Here is an 18657-nt window from a genome sequence, read left to right as displayed (position 1 = left end):
TCAATTCTTCTCATTTGAACAGTGTAATACCATACATATCAAAATTCAGTTAAGGTTCACGTAGTGACATGTTCAAGACAGGACCCTAACTGTTATAACAAATGAAAATGTATGATTAGGCTAATTTTGGTTATAAAATATTTAAACAAATGTCTCTAGTATTATTTCTAATAAAAGCAAATAATGGTACTTCAATTTTGCAAGATTTTTTCCTCAGGGTCAGTTTACGTAAAACAAAGTAGACTGTCAATTGGCCAGCCGACAAGAGCCAGCTGCGCAATGCAGAATCTGCGAGTAGATTGAGGATAGTAGGCCGACCCTTTTCACTGCACTCCTCCTTCCGTACGATCTACAACCGGTACAGCCCCTGGTACATCGGCTCTTGTTCCTCAATTACCGAAGCTAGCATCATGGTCCTCGACCTAGATTTGTTTCGCACGGACAAAGGCGGCGATCCCGAGATTGTGAGGGAGACGCAAAGGAAACGGTTCAAAGATGTTTCTCTTGTGGACAGACTGGTTCAAGTAGACGCAGAATGGAGGAAATGTGAGTGCTAGCTAGCTCCCCTAACCTCATAGTAACCTAGCTGTCTAACAAGGCTAGCGTTAGCTACCGGAACAGCCATATGGTGAGCCACATGTGTTGACTAAAGCTGTAAATATGACAAAAACTTATAATTCTGGCAACCATGTAATGCAGTTATTATAAGGGGCTGTTTAACGTTCGCCACGTCTGCCGTTTAATTCACTGATTTATTATGCAAACCGGGAGGCTAACTGCTTAGTAGTTCAGTGTCACGAGCTAGCTATGAGGGTAACTGTCATAATCGTTTTTTCTTGGTTGGGTCATTATTTTTATAGTTACAGTCATTTCTTGAACTGGAGATCTGCTTTTGAGGACATGGTTTGATTGAGCAGGTGGCTTGCGACAGGCTACTGTCCACACTGTTTTCTGATGCAATCTCCCTGTTTAAACGAAACTCCGTCGCAGCTTTTATGACACGGCTGTAACGTGACACACTACTTCAATGTGGCACCCTGGAATGACAACGGATTTGGTTTTCGGCGGGATTCTTTTGATTCATTGAGCCTTGTTTGTACCCGAAACTAAAAGCAGACGTTCTTAATGCTTAAACCACACATAAATGACATATGTTTGACAACATTATGAGAATGATAGAAGTATGTACAGTATTGTTTAAGGCCCTGACAGGCAATACGCTCTACCGATCTGGATAACCGGATGATAGAAACAGGCAAAATTGCTTTGTTGATTGGTATAATCGCTATCTTTTTTCTAACACACAAATCAGTGATGTGATTGGTGTGAATTTTGATTGACAGGCCGCTTCACCGCCGATAACCTCAACAAGGCAAAGAATATGTGCAGCAAGTCCATTGGTGAGAAAATGAAGGTAAATCACATACAGATGTAGGTTGGCATGGTAGTTCACACTCCAGTTCAGCTTTTTGTCACACACCATGCATTCTACATTATCTTTACTTAAATCAATTAGAGCCTTACTTCCAGACATAGGTGGGGACAGTTAGTCAGTTATATTCCTACTTTTTTTATGTATATGAGAGTATACATATAACAGTAGTGTGTTTGATTAATTGGTTGATATATACAGTGGCAAGAAAAAGCATGTGAACCCTTTGGAATGACCTAGGTTTCTGCATTAACTGGTCATAAAATGTGATCCGATCTGCATCTAAGTCACAAGTATAGACAAACACAATGTGCTTAACCTAATACCACACAAACAATCATAATCTTTCATGTCATTATTGAACACATCCATTAAACATTCACAGTGCTGGTGGAAAAAGTAAGTGAACCCTTGGATTTATTAACTGGTCGAACCTCCTTTGGCAGCAATAACCTCAGACAAACACTTCTGGTAGCTGCTTTTCAGACCTGCACAATGTTCAGGAGGAATTTTGGACCATTCTTCCCTACAGAACTGCTTCAGTTCAGCCATATTCTTAGGATGTCTGGTGTGAACAGCTCTCTTGTGGTCCTTCCACAGCGTCTCTATTGGATTCAGGTCTGGGCTCTGACTGGGTCACCCCAAAAGGCAGATCTTCTTTTTTTGAAGCCATTCTGTAGTAGATTTACTTCAGTGTTTAGGGTCATTGTCCTGCTGCATCACCCAACTTCTACTGAGCTTCTGCTGGCGAACAGCCACCGTGACATTATCCTGTAGGATACCTTTATGAACTAGGTAATTCATTTTCCCCAAGGCAGCAAAGCAGCTCCAAATCATGATTCTCCCTCCACCGTACTTCACTTGGGACGATGTGTTTTCATGTTGGTAGGCGGTGCCCTTCTTACGCCATACATAGCTCTGCTTGTTCTTCCTGAGCAATTAATCAGTCCACAAAACATTTTCCCAGTAGTGTTGTGGAGTGTTAAGGTGATCTTTGGCAAACTTCAGGCGGGCAGTAGTTTTTTTTTTTTTTTTGGAAAGCAGCGGCTTCCTCTGTGGTGTCCTGCCATGGATACCATGCCTGTTTAATGTTTTGCATATGGTTAACTCTCGAACAGAGATGTTGACCAGTTCCAATGATACCTTTAAGACTCCAGGTTTGCTAACTCCTGACTCCCAATAGCATTTCTTGGAGTCATTAGCCTAAGGGTTCACTTACTTTTTCCACCAGCACTGTGAATGTTTAATGGATGTGCTCAATTAAGGCATGAAATATTACAATTGTTTGTGTGGTATTAGGTTAAGCACATTGTGTTTGTCTATATTTATGACTTAGATGTAGATCAGATCACATTTTATGACCAATTAATGCAGAAAACTAATGTGTGTGTGTGTATGTTCTGTTTTTTCTCCTTGGAGCAGAAGAAGGAGCCAGTGGGAGATGATGACTCCCTACCTGAGGAGGCCCAGGATGTGGAGGCGCTGACTGCAGACACTTTAGCAGTGAGTCAGACTTTCAACATGTAGACTTAAACAGCAAGCCTAAAACATTTAGACTTAAGACCGTTACTTTGGAGGCCATTTTCATTAAAAAGAGACAACCCTAAAACATTTAGTCTTAAAACAGTTACTATGGAGGGTTCCCATCTAAAGAACCTGGTTTTCTTCAATGTAAAATCTTGTTTAACACTAGTGGTGGTTCAGTGCAGGACCTTGTGTGTAGACTTTATGTGACAGAGAGACTTTTCTCACTAAGTCTGTCAATGATAGAAAGATTCCTGAAGGTGCCCTGTATTCTTTCTCCTCATGGGTCCCTCTGAGTTTGTTTGGTGTGTTGCACCATCCCGGTCTTGTTCCGAGGTCTAAATGACACAGCAAGTCTTGAGCTGGTGTTTTTGCTTGTCCTGTACAGTCTATGCCCAGTAAATTAGGGAGATTGGGCACTACTGGTAAAAATGTTTGTTTTAAGGTAGAACAGGCAAATTTAATTTCACTTTATGTTTTGGTTGCTTATTATTTTGCGTTGTGTCAGTGTGTTTTTCCTGCTGATTTAAGATCCAGCAGAGAGAGTTCCACTCAGTGTGTTTGGGGTGGAAAGACATCTTACAGAAATGTTTCCAGCTTCGGGTTTTCTGCATGTGCTGTGTGTGTTTGAATGTAAACTGGTGCATATGTTGGGAACACTATGACACTTTGTTTCTTTGCTATACTGGGAATACTTAATATCACACATGTGTTGGACTGTAATGCTAACAAGGCAGTGCCATAATCAGTACGAGCCATACTAAAATCTTTCACATGACCTGAAAGGTATATATTGCTCTTCAAGCCCTACTTAGCTGTTTGGATATGCCTACCGTTGGGTGGAAAGAAATGCTTTAAACCACTACTACTTGTTTTGAAACTATAGCAGTTTGGTTTTATTAAGGCTCTTAAATGTGAATGCCTTTCATCACTGTCCTAACTAAATGTATGAAATAAGTAGATGGACATGCTTATTTTGATGTGCCTGCAGTTGGGCTGTTCTGTGTGACAGAATGACAAAAGCCTTCACGTGTTCTATATATTACCCTCCATCTTTTCTGCATTATCCTCTGTCTTTTCTGCATTACCCTCTGTCTTACCATCTGTCTTTTCTGCATTACCCTCTGTCTTTTCTGCATTACCCTCTGTCTTACCATCTGTCTTTTCTGCATTATCCTCTGTCTTTTCTGCATTACCTTCTGTCTTTTCTGCATTACCCTCTGTCTTACCATCTGTCTTTTCTGCATTACCCTCTGTCTTTTCTGCATTACCTTCTGTCTTTTCTGCATTACCTTCTATCTCCTCTGTCTTACCCTCTGTCTTTCCTGCGTTACCTTCTGTCTTTTCTGCATTACCCTCTGTCTCCTCTGTCTTACCCTCTGTCTCCTCTGTCTTACCCTCTGTCTTTTCTGCATTACCCTCTGTCTCCTCTGTCTTACCCTCTGTCTTTTCTGTATTACTCTCTGTCTCCTCTGTATTGCCCTCTGTCTCCTCTATATTACCCTCTGTCTTTTCTGCATTACCCGTCCGGGCCAGGTGACTTATTTGCTTTGAGCCTGGAAATGGCGCTGTTAAGCTCTGTCTCAGTTATCGCAGCTGTTAATATTTGATTTTGTTCCTGTGATAAAACAGGTAAATTGAGGGAATTAAGAAACTTGCCAATTTGTTGTTCATCCTCTAAGCACGGTTGTGTATATAAAAAATTATAATACTTTTTAGATATTTTTTGTATTTCATCTTGTTTTATAATGTATAGTTTTAGAATCTGGGTCCCTTATTTTGTATATAGTGTTATCCACTTGTTGTTTTTGTAGCCTCCATGCCAAAAGTTTTGTTGATTTTGAGCCTGACTCATAATATTTTTGTTTTGTAAATATCTTTTTTTCAGTTTCCTGTGAATATAACACATTTATTTTGTTTCTAATTTTCTTTATTTTTGTCATCAAATTAGGATTTTGTTCCCTTTTATGTTGTGTTTCGTGATCTTTTAATTCTTTATTTAGGTCTATTAGTCTTAATTGTTTTTTTTTTCTTTTCACAGGCACAAAAAGATATGATTTCCCCCCTGACAACTGCTTTTAAAGCATCCCATACTATAGCTGAATCAACCTCCCCCTTATCATTTTCTTCTAGAAACATTTTTATTTCCGCTCTCATTTGAGTCTTAAATTGCGAATTGTTTAAAATACTTGTATTTAACCTCCATAATGTTCTTCCAGGGTTATCGCTAATATGTACAGTACAGGAGAGAGGTGCATGGTCAGATAAGTCAATACATCCGATATCACAACTATGAATTCTATGGCGATCCCTCTTTAACACAAAAAAATAATCTATTCTTGAATATACATCATGGGAGCATGAATAAAAGGTATAATCACGGCCTGATGTATAAAAGTCTCTCCAGAGATCCAATATGCCCAATCCTGCCATTAGAACATTAATTTTCCTATGCAATGATGTGGCAGTCAAATTTTTGATGAGTCCAGTTTTGGGTTAAGACGGATGTTCCAATCTCCACCACAAATGACTATTCCTATGGCGCCTATCATCAAATCAAATACTTTTCTGTAAAAAGCAAAATCACTTCCGGGGGGCACGTAAAATGTTACAAAATGTTATCAGAGTGCCATTTATTTTCCCTGGGACAATTACATATCTCCCTTCCTTGTCTGAAACCTCTGAAAGGTGTTCAAATGATCGCTAAGCCTCTCCTATGGCCTGATTTATATGATGAGTGACATAGCCTCAAAAAACCCATTCTCCTTAGTTTTTCATGTTCTGATGGAGTGAGGTGTGTCTCTTGCAAGAGCACAACCTGTGCACTTTCCCTTTTCATTTTTAACAGTATTTCACTTCTCTTAGCTGGGTTCAAAATCCCATTCACATTGAATGAAATAACTTTAAGAATTTGCTCATTCATAGTCTCCTACATCGATTACCACAAATAAAATCACTCCCGATATCTCTGCTAGTGTTATATTTGTACACTAAAAATGTCTCTCCCAAAGAACAAACATAAAAAAGAAACCAGACTGGAACAGTTTTTAACAAAACGCCACCGAAACAGTTAAGAACAGCTGTTTCCGATGTCGAGGCTCATTTCAAATGAGCCCTACGGGACTTTGTAAGGGAAAGTCCCACGTCGCGACAGTGGTGGGGCCCTAAGATGCAGCCACATTTTAAAGCCAGAGTTCAAACACAGTTATAAATAATATAACCCAGTTATATATATTTAAAAGAAAAAAATAAATAAATAAAATGAAAACAAATCGTAGAAAACTCGCCAATTAACAAGTCCCAATTCTTTTAATTCGTTAGAAAATAGGACTGTAGGAATTACCCGTGGGCTATATAAAACTACATGGCAGTCTTCTGGACAAGTAATCAAGGTGAGGAATATCACTTGGAAATCAAATAAGACTTATCTGCATTTGCTAAACGATTGTGAATTATCAGTGTTCTGCCGTAGGCGATGGCCTTCTAAATTCCTGAAGTCTTTCCTTATATTGAGAGCGGTGATTTTTCTTGGACTGTGTACAACCACCCGCTGCATCGAGATCTCCACCCCGGTGGCGCCTTTTCCCCGTCACCTGCCAAGTAGACAGGAGCTGGATCTCCTCTTGAGCCGAAACAGCGGAGGACCTCACCACAGTAACTGGGAACCCTTGTGAGACCATATCTTTTGTCGCCTCTGCAGCATCCGGTATAGCCGAGTGCCGTCATCATAAAAGACCCGCATCTTTGCAGGATACGGCGTCTGAAACTTTGTTTTTCTTTCAACACTCTCTTGGCTTCAGCGTATTCACCGCGCTTCTTAAGCACTTCCGAGCGGTAATCATGGTCAACATAGAAGCGAACATTGTTGCAGAACACTTATTATTTCTGCCATGCTCTCCGGAGCACCTCTCCTTTCGTCCGGTAGCTCCCAAACCTGACCACTACAGATCGGGGCTGTACCTGCAAACCTTTGTGCTTCGGTGCCAGTGCACGGTGTGCCCTCTCAATTCTGAGCTCTCTGTCATGGGAAATGTTGAGCGCGCTTTTTAACAAGTTATCCAGAAAACCAATCATATCAGTGCCCTCTTTATCTGCAGGTATTCCATAAATCCTTAAATTATCTCTCCGCGCTCGACCCTCCTGGTCTAACAACCTAGCTTCTAGATTAGCCTGGCGCTGCGTTAATCGCTTGATTAGCGTAGATGTTGCGTGAGGTACAGTCTCCGATTCATCAATTCTTCCCTCTGCCTCGTCCAATATTTCGTTTATTCTTGTCAGTTCTTGTTTAATGTCGGCGAGCTGTACTCTGTTATCTCTTCTGAACTCCCGAAGTTCGTTAAGAATACACTGCAGGCTAACTTCAGAGCCATCCTCGCCATGTGAGTACTGACCCGGAGAATTGTTTCGGCTGCCTTGCCTCATTTCGGGATCGTTTTCTATCACGTTCGTTACTGTCTTACTTCTAGTAATAACCCCTTTCTCCATTATTAAACAAAATGTTCACTGGGATTGTCAAGATTTAAGTTTTTCGGGGGTTATGTAACAAAACCGTCGGGGAGCTCGGTAATTAAGCTTTCATCTTTTCAAAGGTGGAACCGGAAAAAACACACTCTGTCTTTTCTATATTACACTGTCTTTTCTGCATTACCCTCTGTCTCCTCTGTCTTATCCTCTGTCTCCTCTTCACACCCAGGCCCTGACCGTGACTCAGATTAAGAAGGTGCGTCTGCAGGTGGAAGAGGCTGTGCAGAAGACTGACAGTGAGCGGCAGAAGCTGGAGGCAGAACGCTTCGAATACCTGCGAGAAATCGGCAACCTGCTCCACCCGTCCGTACCCATAAGCAATGACGAGGTGAGAGCCAAATGCCACAGTGCTTTTGAATCGGAAGTGCTTCTTGTATCTAACATGGTTTAATGTTCGCAGAGGGGGCCTTTTTTGCACACACCTGTGTCTGTCAGAGTGTGTTTGCTAGGCTGTGGGGCAGAGACAAGATGTTGGTGTCACATTGTACAGAGAGAGTTAGCAGGTGGTGAATTGATCGGTGTGCAGCATAAATATTTCTCTGTAATTATTGATCAGTTTTCAGCCCATCAGCAGTGCAGTGTCAGATGAGATGAGGTTAATGAGTCGTACGAACTCCTGTTTTGTCATCTGACTGGTTCACTTAATGAGTAGCAGACATGATCAGACACATTTTATTCAGTCTTGAGGAGACATTGTTTTGTGTAGGAGCCTGGACAGGTCAGGAGAGACAGAGAGAAGGACAGTACTTAACGACAGACAATACAATCCACAGATGATTCAGTATACACTAAAATATATGCCATAATTAACACAGTGTACGGAACGATGTGCGCTATACACAACACAATGCACATTGTCTCATACAATATGATAGAATAAAATATGATATTCTACTATACACCACTGTCAAATGCAGTACTATATGTTGTACAATAATACAATACACAATAGTGCACAGTCAACTCTTGTTGGAAAGTTTGGAGCAGGGGAATAGTGCAAAAAAAGCACTGCAGTTCAGTGCTGAGTAGAATGTCCTACATGGTGATCCTACAGTGTGTGTTTGTTCTGAGTTGTAAGAGAAAACGATAGGGAACTGGTGTGACCCCTGTGTCTGTGTGATATATCAGAGGGAAGATAAATAGATAACGTCTTTTACTGAATGGCTTGACTGTTGCTGATGGAGAGGCTTGACTGTTTTTTTTTTTTTTAAGTCATCATCCAGACAAAACAGTGACCAAAAAGTTCAGAATTGTTTTCTCTCGGTCTTCCCTGTCATTACTAATTGTCATTTGTTGAGTTCTTTTGTTTGGCACTTTGACACCTTCCTGTCGTACCTTCAGGATGCAGACAATAAGGTGGAGCGGACGTGGGGAGACTGCTTGGTGCAGAAGAAGTACTCCCATGTTGACCTGGTTGTGATGGTGGATGGATATGACGGAGAGAAAGGGGCTGTGGTGGCAGGAAGCCGTGGTTACTTCCTCAAGGTAATCTCATTTCTCACACACCCATATATATATATATATGTGTGTGTGTGTGTGTGTGTATATATATATATATATATATATATATATACACATATACACACACACACACACAGTGTATATATATATAGCACTGACTTCAAACTCTGATCCTGCCTGTCTGTGCCCACAGTCTTATGTGCAGTGCAGTTATAGCTGTGTAGACAAGTAATACGCATGAATGTGAACTGTGTATGTCAGATACCACGTGGCGAGAGTCTTAAAGACCTCAGTGCTTACACACATGTTTATTTTCTTGGATTTGCACACACATACTGTATGTGGGCCCAGTCAAGAGCTCTGTGCGCCATGTTGGCAGTTATGGAAAAGTTACGTGTCTTTTAAGGATTCGACATCTCAGTGAGAGAGCCTGGGAAAATGGAACGTTTACCAGGTGTTCATAGCTGAGCTGAATCAAGCGCTCCTGTGTGGGTTTGTCAAGCTGTGGGTTCATTCCAGCCCCTATAATGCACACTGGTCCCTTGGGACATGCCTCTGAATGTCCAGATGGTGGATTTGATGGTTCCATCTCTCAGGGAGGAGGAGGAGGGGTTGGGGGTTGGGTGGTTGCTGTTTATTGTTTATGTAACTGTACTGTGAAGCCAGGTTCAGTTTGATTATGAACTCACTAGAGTTATACATGCCCTGTGCTTGCATAGGTTTGGTTACACATGTGTTTCTCCATCAGTGAAAATAATAGTCCCCATGTTCCAAAATGTTGTAATTCCACATGTGAGACGAAATTTTGTATTGTTTTCGGCTTCTGATTTTGTTTTGTTTTTTCTTTTTTTGGAATAATGACTACCAAATGTGTGTAGCACGGTCATGTGAGAGTTTTGTATTAGACAAACCTAACCTTGGCTATGAATTTGAGGCAGATCATATTTCAGCTGTGCCTTTGTTCAACTGTGTAAGAGGCCAAAAGACAAGGCTCTGATACAGAAATGTTGGACTGGGGCTTTAATGGCACCTCTTGTTCACTCATGTCTGCAGGGCCCACTGGTGTTTCTGGAGCAGGCTTTGATCAACTACGCCCTGCAGAGCTTGTATAGCAAGAACTACAACGTCCTTTACACACCCTTCTTCATGAGGAAGGAGGTGATGCAGGAGGTGGCGCAGCTTAGCCAGTTTGATGAGGAGCTCTACAAGGTTTGCTCCTCACTCACTCACCTGTCTTGTTTTGTTTCCACATTTTTGCTGACCGAGAGGAATGTCAGTTAAATGAATAAAAAGAAAAAAAAAACAAAAGAAAGCAGAAAGAATAACAGACTTGACCTCATGTTTAACACTGAATAAGACTTTTTTGTAGATACTGAGAGGTCCCAGCTCAGAAAAGTCATGCCACTCATTTTCCCCCAGAAATGAACTGAAACACATTCCTTTAGATGGCAGTATTTCTGGGGCAATGTTGGGTGAATTTAAGATCAGTGGATTTCTTGAAAACACATTGACTGTGTTTCAGTTACTTTGAACATCTCCAGTGAGCATCATGGACAGCTGTGAGCAGGGCTTTGTGTGTGTGGACTGGCAGGTTATTGGGAAGGGCAGTGAGAGATCTGATGACACCTCAGTGGATGAGAAGTACCTGATTGCCACGTCGGAGCAGCCTATCGCTGCTTTCCTGAGGGACGAGTGGCTAAAGCCTGAGGACCTGCCCCTGCGCTTCGCTGGCATCTCCACCTGCTTCCGACAGGAAGTGGGATCCCACGGCCGAGACACTCGTGGCATCTTCAGGGTCCACCAGTTTGAGAAGGTAGGTTTTGGTCCACCAGTTTGAGAGGGTGTGTTTTGGTCCACCAGTTTTTCTTGGAAATGGAGGATAAACAAACAGAAAGAATTTCAAGTGGTCCAGACATCGTTATTGTACCAGAGCAATTTAAGCAGGTTATTTAACTGAAAACCAGTGATCCATCTCATCTGCTCATCCCTGTAATCTGCTATGCAGCACTCAGAAAACACCATGTTTTCTTTGAAAACAGATAGAGCAGTTTGTCTATGCTTCTCCTCATGACAACAAGTCGTGGGAAATGTTTGACGAGATGATTGGTACAGCCGAAGAATTCTACCAGTCGCTGGGAATTCCGTATCGCATCGTCAACATCGTCTCTGGTTGGTCCGCTAAAAACCTTTATCTTTTTGGGAAACTGATTAATTATCTGCTCTTTTCACTGATATTTCAGTAAGGTCTTCCAAAAACACCCTTTGGCATTAGTGTGGGGCTACTGGATGGGTGGTGGACCTGTTATGTGCACTAAGCTAAATCTGGTTTAAAGTAAATTAACATCTGATTTGTGTTTCTTTGTTTCAGGTGCTCTGAACCATGCGGCCAGTAAGAAACTGGACTTGGAGGCCTGGTTTCCTGGATCATCGGCGTTCAGGGAGCTGGTGTCCTGCTCCAACTGCACAGACTATCAGGCTCGGCGTCTGCGCATCCGTTATGGACAGACCAAGAAAATGATGGACAAGGTGAGAGAGACCTGCAGTAGAATAGTCTGGTGCAGTCTCCTGTCACTGAGAGCTCAGGGCTCTGGTCTGACAAGGACTCTTTTTGCACCCTGGCTTTTTTAGGTAGAGAAATAATTAGCCCTGTGAACTTTGTAATACTGGAGTTTGTACCAGGATCCTGGGAAAACCAGTGTTGGTCTGCTGAAATGTACAACGGTCTAGAGCAAAACTAAAGTATGCTGGATGTCAGTCTGCAGGCTTTGTCCCCATATTTCCAGGAATCAAATCCAGTTCATCATGGACGTTCAGAAATTTCAGCTGTTTTTTTGTCATTGCCCTGTGTTGCAAATATTCAAGCCATTGGATAAAAGTGCTTTTATTTTACAGTTGTCAGGGTCTGTGAAACCATATGAATGAATGAACTTTTTCAGGTGAGATAACATAGAAAAATCTAGTATAAAACCTCGCTTTATCTTCAAACAGTTGTTTAAAAATAAAATCTGCCCAGCAGCCAGTAGACTTGTCAGTTCAGCACATCCCTACTCATATTTTTAGGTTCATCTTATGAATGGGGAAAAAGGTTTTGGATGATCACCATTTTAGGCAGGTTATTGCTAAGGAGTAATTAGGTCATAATGATCACATGGACCACCCATTCTGATTTGCTGTTATGTGTTGATCACTGTGTGTACGCTGTTGATTGGTTCAGGGTCTGGTAGACAGAGCTCATGGTGTCTGTTCTCTCTCTGCCATAGGCTGAGTTTGTGCACATGCTCAATGCCACCATGTGTGCCACCACCCGGGTGATCTGTGCCATCCTGGAGAACTATCAGACAGAGGAGGGCATCATTATTCCAGAGAAACTCCGGCCGTTCATGCCCCCAGGTGAGGCCAGCTGTCCCCCCCATGGGACTGTTCTGGAACCACGAGAGCATGGTTCTCGTTAATGCTGTCTGTCTGAGTTTACTGATTACTTTGGGTCTGTGACACTAACTGTTTTGGTTGGTCAGTTAAACACATGGTCATAAAGATGTGCAAACTATTCTGTTCCATTACACACTACAGCAAAGCCTCATGTTTATTTCTGCATACATGACTGTGTTGTGTAGCACAGCTTAATAGAATGCCATGTGGGCCCGTGGAAATCATAGGTAACCAATGGTTTATCGTCTCTTCAGTACGACTTGCAGGTCTGCTACCCTGTGTTGGTGCTGTACAGAGGGCAGCCTGCCTTGTGAACTTCAAATATGAACTGTTTAAATACATAGCACTCCTCCTTTAGGGCTGGAATGTCTGCAGGTTTTTACCTCAGTCCCACACAGCAACTCCTTTGTGTCTGTTACAGCAAACACCTTTAGGCTAGTGTCTTACTTTGGTGTCTTTAGCCTCCATATTGTACTGGGGCTAACAGTGTTGGGTAATCATGTTAGCAGACCATGATTAAATCAGGCTAAGGGTGGGCGATATTTCAAATATACTCTATGTATCGCAGCTTGTTCTACGTGCGATGTAGTGAAAGACTATATCTTGGACATCGAGTACAAATTGTCACGTAATTTTTTGAAGCCGCCGGCCTGAGACTCGCTTTGGTGTTTCGCTTCTCTCACTCTCTCCCTCTCACAGACACCAAAAGAAAAAAACTCACATATTTGTCACACACACTCGCCCGCCCATCCACATCACTCTCCTTGGTGAGCATGTGTGATGTATAGGTGAGACGTGTGTTTTTGTATCTGGAGGGAACAGGGAAGGAGCCTGGAGAGAGCGAAAGGTGAAGTGCCAAAGCGAGTTTATACATGTTGAGTTTAGAAACGGTGATAGAAGATGGAGGTGGATGAATTGGTTCTGAAAAGAAACAGCACTGGATCCATCATCTGGCAGTGGTTTGGGTATCGCGAGGAAGATGTTAAATAAACAGTTTTGTTCAATTTAACTTGGCTATGATTTCCCCCTTTTTGCATGCAAGTTTAAAATTGTTCCAGTAGAAACCACTGATGAATATAAACAAGAACTTTTTAATGCAGACGTATGCTGCAGGGACTACTAGAATCATCATACTGGTGTGATTGTATGCATCAAAGAGTTAAATCGAGCATTTATGAAGTGCTTTAGAGGAGATTTCACAGTATTGAGATATATATCACGTATCGTGATATAGCCTAAAAATATCACAATATTATTAATTGGCCATATTGCCCAGCCCTAAATCAGGCATGTTTTTCTCTCTCTGTGTGGCTGGTGGTATGAGAATGCTTTTATGGTTTGTAATAGGACACAATTATGTCACCATTGGAATAAATAATTGGTTTAGGATGATGTTGTGGTCAGTTTGGTTTTGGTGGTCAGTTTTTCTACATTTGTTGTATGAAACTCAAAGCTGCACAACCATGCTTACAGTTACAGCTCTTGCTGCCAGGACTGTCTGTTGTCTCATGTCAGCTTAGCCATGCACATATCGTATGTGTTCATTTTGTACGTTTCTCTAAGTGTCTCTGAGGAAAAAGCATCTGCCAAATAAGTGTAAACATAACTCAGCCCCCAGCTCAGTGTTCTTTTTCTTCTTCTTCTTCTGTTGTTGCAGGGTTGAAAGAGATGATTAAGTTTGTGAAGCCTGCACCCATAGACCAGGAGGTCAACAAGAAACAAAAGAAACAGCAAGAGGGCGGGAAAAAGCAGAAGAAGCAGCAGGCAGATGCTGATCTGCAGAACAAAGTGGAGAACATGTCAGTCAATGACTCCTAAATCCTCTCAGCCAACCAGCTGTCAGCTCTACCTGAAAGTCTCCAACCCATTCACTCTTTTCCTCAAACTTACTCATTCACTCTTCAGAAGACAGCGGCACCATGTTCCTCGTGTTCTTCAGTCACTGTAACTCTGCTGTTTCACCCCTGGGTGTCCTCTCTCCACCCTCATCTCTCACCCTGGTCTCGTTCTGAAATCACTTCCTCTCTGCTTCATCTCGGAAGTATCCCAGCAGTCAAAGCACATGTTATTGACACTGACCAATGACTGCAGACAGAAGAATGGCCTGTGTCTAGATAATAAGTGTATAATGAGCTCTCTAATTAATGATTGACTATGGTCTCTGTAACATAACAATGGACTGGAATGAGGGCGTTACATAAAGGGAGTATATAGGAGTAATCACCTTCAGGGTCTTTTCTCTTTAAAATGACATCTCTGATGCCAGGCTGTAACTGACAGACAAGGTATACTATAAGCACTGGTCTCAAAAGTCCTGCATGATACAGTATGAATGGGAAATCCTTATCAGATATCATATATACATCAGAGTGGCTGTATGTTGGTCTTTGGGGTTAGGACTTACAAAGACATTTGGAACCAATAGTTGATGATTGTGGAGAGCTCAGATCCATTGGTCAGTACAGTTTCAGTGAGTAGAACTTATTAGTTGGATGGATTTGGCCTCTCTGCTTTGGTTAGAGAAATTAAACCTTTCTCTCAACTGCATTCGTTCATTCATTCACTCGCTCCCATCATTGCTTGAAACAATGTGCTCTTTATTATGCTGATGTGAACCAGACACATGGTTGTATGTACAGAGCTTGAATAAAATATTATGTTTGAGGCACCAGTAAGGTAACCAATGAAATGAAATAAATACAATTTAAAAAACAATGTCTCGTGGTTTCCCTCTACCCAGACCTTAACTAAAGTAACCAGGTTCACAGGAAAATTCAGTTTTTCACATCTAACCAATTGTTACTAGTAGTATTTTATAACACCAAACTGGCCTTTCTGACGTTTTTCTCATCTGTTCATATGTAATGTGTACTGTTTAGATTCTGAAACAGAGTCCAATGACTTCAAATCATAAGCAGCTGTCCCCTGCCCCCCTGCGGCTCAAACTCTAAATGGTAGGGTTTCTTTACCCATATCAGTCATATCATTTTAAGTGCGCGTGCGAATGAGGAAAACGAACTGACTAAAATTAACAATAAGATTAAATCTGTGATTGCACGCACACACTGAACAATGCGCAGGAAATTTGACCTCTGCATTTAACCTATCCTTACACACCAGTAGTCAGCACACACAACCACTAGGTGCAGGAGCAGTGGGCAGCAGTTGGGGGTTAAGTGCCTTGCCCAAGAATACTTCAGCCATGGATTTTTTTCTTGCCGGTCCCGAGGACTGAACCACCTCTCTAACCATTAGGCCACAGCTGCCCCCTCAGTAAGTTGCCTCGGTACAGTCCATTTAGACTTAGTTTTGCAGTCCTACTGATTTTTTTTAAACTCTGAACACAAAGCGTTTCTGGTTCTTTTAGTATTCTCGTCAGCTAATGCTTCCCTCAGGCTCAGCATCTCAAAGAATAGACGAACCAAGTAGGCAAACCAAGCTAGCGGAGGATGGGGAGTTATGTGGTCAGATTGTTGCGTTTAAAAACATGGAGAGAGGACTGCGTAGAAAACTTCTATCCCTCAGTATAAACACAGTGAGGTTGCCCAACATTTCAACAACAAGCATCTGCAGTGCCTCAACAAAGTGAAAACCTTACATAAAGCGGCAAGCGGCGATGGAAGGCTCTCGCACCTCCGGTGACATTTCCCGTGACATTTCGTCAGGTGTGCCAAATTTCATGAGTTTTTAGACATTGGAAGCACTATCTTCCTATTTCCAGACAGACACACATTTCATATGCAGTTGGCATTCTGTTCAATGCGCACCTTGCAAGACCTGTGAAGTTTGAGCTGTATCGAGCAATGCATGCCGAATTTATGACGTATTCCTCTTTGCGCGGCGAGACATATAAATTCGTGATTTTACAATTTCAGCACGTTGCAATGCATCAAAAATCCCTTCGCAACTTAAAATCAGCATCATCTTGACATATATAGCAAATCTGACATGAATCCGATGAACCGTCTAGGACAGGGGACGTCGACCCACGGCTCTCGAGCTTTATGCAGCTCTTTAGCCCCTCTCTAGTGGCTCCCTATCTTTGCCAAAAAAAATATGGTAATAAATAACAGTTTTTTTTAAATCATTTTTGCAGCATAAAGTCATAGGCATAAAGTCATCCTTACATTATCAAATTGTAAAAATATGTAGCCTGTTACGGCAGCGTATTGCTGCCACGCCAGAAAAACAAAAACAAATCCAGTATCACGGGGTAACGTGAAAAGTTTATTGTGATAACAAAATGTTTTTCACGTTTTAACACGATAGTTTCACGTCATAACAAGATAATTTATGTTGTTAGGCTATACGGTGAAACTCACGTTTGAATGAGGAGACCGTGTGTGGAGAACGGAGAAACTGAGGAATATGGCTCATTTACACGATTTGATCACATTCTACTTCATGCTCGAGTTGAGACATGGCGAGATTCTGCTTTTAGCACAGTGAAGTATTCGTACACTAAGAAGGATTTTAAAATGCATGGGACTGCACTGCTTTTCTAACATCCCTCCTTCTTCGTCTTGTCCTGTGTACTTTTGCTAGTTGCAAATAACTTTGTCTCGCCAGTCTCATCAGTTCAAATAGTCCGTACATGTCTGTTAGTTCTTGAAACCTTTTTGTCATAACTGTGCGCCAGGTCCTGACCTTCTAGCGGAAGTGATGAGAGCGGTAAGGAAATCTGAACGCAAGTAGTCAGCTGGACACTTTGGAGACACATATAGACACAGGTGTTAACGGCGATGTGTCTCGGTTGTCCACTTGTGATTCGATCGCATTATAAAATCAAGTGTAAACAGGGTCAACACGAGTCCGACCCTCTGGAGATAGTGTCATGTACTTCAGCTGATCAATGAGAAATATCACGGGGAGTCCACCTCCGCCCGAGACCTACTTATGTCCTTACGTGAAACTATCTTGTTAACACGTAAAAAACATTTTGTTATCACAGTTAACTTTTCACGTTATAACGTGGTACGTGAAATATCTTGTTAAAACGTGAAAAACATCTTGTTATCACAATAAACGTTTCACGTTATAAAGTGATACTGGTCCGTTTTTCTTTTTCTGGCGTGGCAGCAATACGCTGCCGTACAAGACCGAAACTATGAGGGCCCCTTTCCCAATCTTGTGGACGACATCCTTAGCCTTAATTTCAATGCATCCCCCCTCTTTAAAAATAGTGGATAATATTGCAGGGCCAGGTGTATCATAGGTTGTGATAATTTAGTCTGTGGCAGGGGTGTTCCAAAGGTCTTCCAAAAAGGGGTTCCACACGAGTGTGCATGAAAAGTGGACAGAGCCCACTTTTAATATAAATTGCTCCAAACGCACTCAGAAATATATGCTTTCTTTGCTTTTTTTCAACCTTTGAGAGGGTAACGTAAATCATACGCCACCTCACGTCGACGAAAAAGACAACCATCATTCTGTGACGGTGTTTTTACGTTCAGCTGTCATTATATAATCTTATTTTAAGATAAAAAACGCGCTTCTGTTGCAGAGGTGATTATGGGTAATGACAGCTCCCCGGTTTATGAACAACAACTCCTATAAGCCTTTGCGATCACATACGATATATGAGCAAATTTCATTGGTTCTTGGCGGTTCCGCCAATGTTTTTAGAGCTTACTCGCGTTTATAGCCTTCAAGTCTATCCGAAGGGAGATGCGATCTGCCAACGAGAAAGCTGTGAAAAGAGAATTACAATTTATATTCTGAAGCAGTTTTAATAGCACTTTCGTAATAGATACCTGACGCCGAATCACAGCCACATCATTTACATCATCATGGGATCCGGAGAGAGCACGACCAGGAAAGTGTCTTTCGGCCTTGATGAAGACGACACAGTTCGGATTCTGCGTGGAGTGAAGGTAACGATCGCTAACAGCATCCAGTCATCAGAATAGCATCACAGATGGAATTTAAGCAAATTTTAACACTATGTGAAATGCACCATAAATATGTTACAGCTTTAAATTAATTGCATATGTGAAATTTTCTGTCTTGTTTCGTTTACTATATGAGATGTTATTACAGCAAACTGTCAACATAGCTTGAATGAACTGGGCGAGGTTTAGCTGCCATCGCTGGAACCGATGCCTTCCTGAACTCACATATTACTGTAGGCGGGATATACTGTAATAGCCATGTAGAATGGTGTTGAGTCTGTGTTCTTTTTGCAGGTCTATTTATAATAGCCCTAGGCTAGGGATTGCCATTCTATCTGAATAATGTCGTTGTTGTTTTCCTTTACCATACTGTAACAAAAAAGATTCACTGTAGCT

The 18657-nt window shown here is 41.8% G+C and overlaps 2 protein-coding genes across 2 annotated transcripts in view; both read left to right on the top strand.

Annotated features, from left to right (window-relative positions):
- The first annotated feature begins 410 nt into the window (after positions 1–410).
- sars1 (seryl-tRNA synthetase 1) lies at positions 411–14188 on the top strand. Its single transcript, XM_030768856.1, has 11 exons — positions 411–546; positions 1344–1414; positions 2855–2935; positions 7650–7808; positions 8822–8965; positions 9995–10150; positions 10533–10754; positions 10981–11110; positions 11310–11467; positions 12202–12331; positions 14028–14188. The coding sequence occupies exons 1-11, from the start codon at positions 411–413 to the stop codon at positions 14186–14188; spliced, it is 1548 nt and encodes a 515-aa protein (XP_030624716.1).
- Positions 14189–18107: 3919 nt separating this feature from the next.
- chchd6a (coiled-coil-helix-coiled-coil-helix domain containing 6a) overlaps positions 18108–18657 on the top strand; it is a 74824-nt gene continuing 74274 nt past the window's right edge. The window contains exon 1 of the mRNA XM_030769565.1: positions 18108–18243. Coding sequence (XP_030625425.1) covers positions 18160–18243 — 84 coding nt within the window. The 5' untranslated portion in view covers positions 18108–18159. The remainder of the gene's footprint in view (positions 18244–18657) is intronic.

This window comes from Chanos chanos, chromosome 3 (genome assembly GCF_902362185.1).
Source record: "Chanos chanos chromosome 3, fChaCha1.1, whole genome shotgun sequence".
In the NCBI taxonomy this organism is placed as follows: Eukaryota; Metazoa; Chordata; class Actinopteri; order Gonorynchiformes; family Chanidae; genus Chanos; species Chanos chanos.
This window is presented reverse-complemented; position numbering and strand designations above follow the sequence as displayed.

Excerpts from the sequence above, each read along its gene's own strand:
- sars1 (XM_030768856.1), top strand. The coding sequence starts at position 411 with ATGGTCCTCGACCTAGATTTGTTTCGCACGGACAAAGGCGGCGATCCC. Across the intron at positions 8,966-9,994 it reads GCCGTGGTTACTTCCTCAAG|GGCCCACTGGTGTTTCTGGA; the intron begins GTAATCTCATTT and ends TCATGTCTGCAG. Across the intron at positions 12,332-14,027 it reads CCGGCCGTTCATGCCCCCAG|GGTTGAAAGAGATGATTAAG; the intron begins GTGAGGCCAGCT and ends CTGTTGTTGCAG.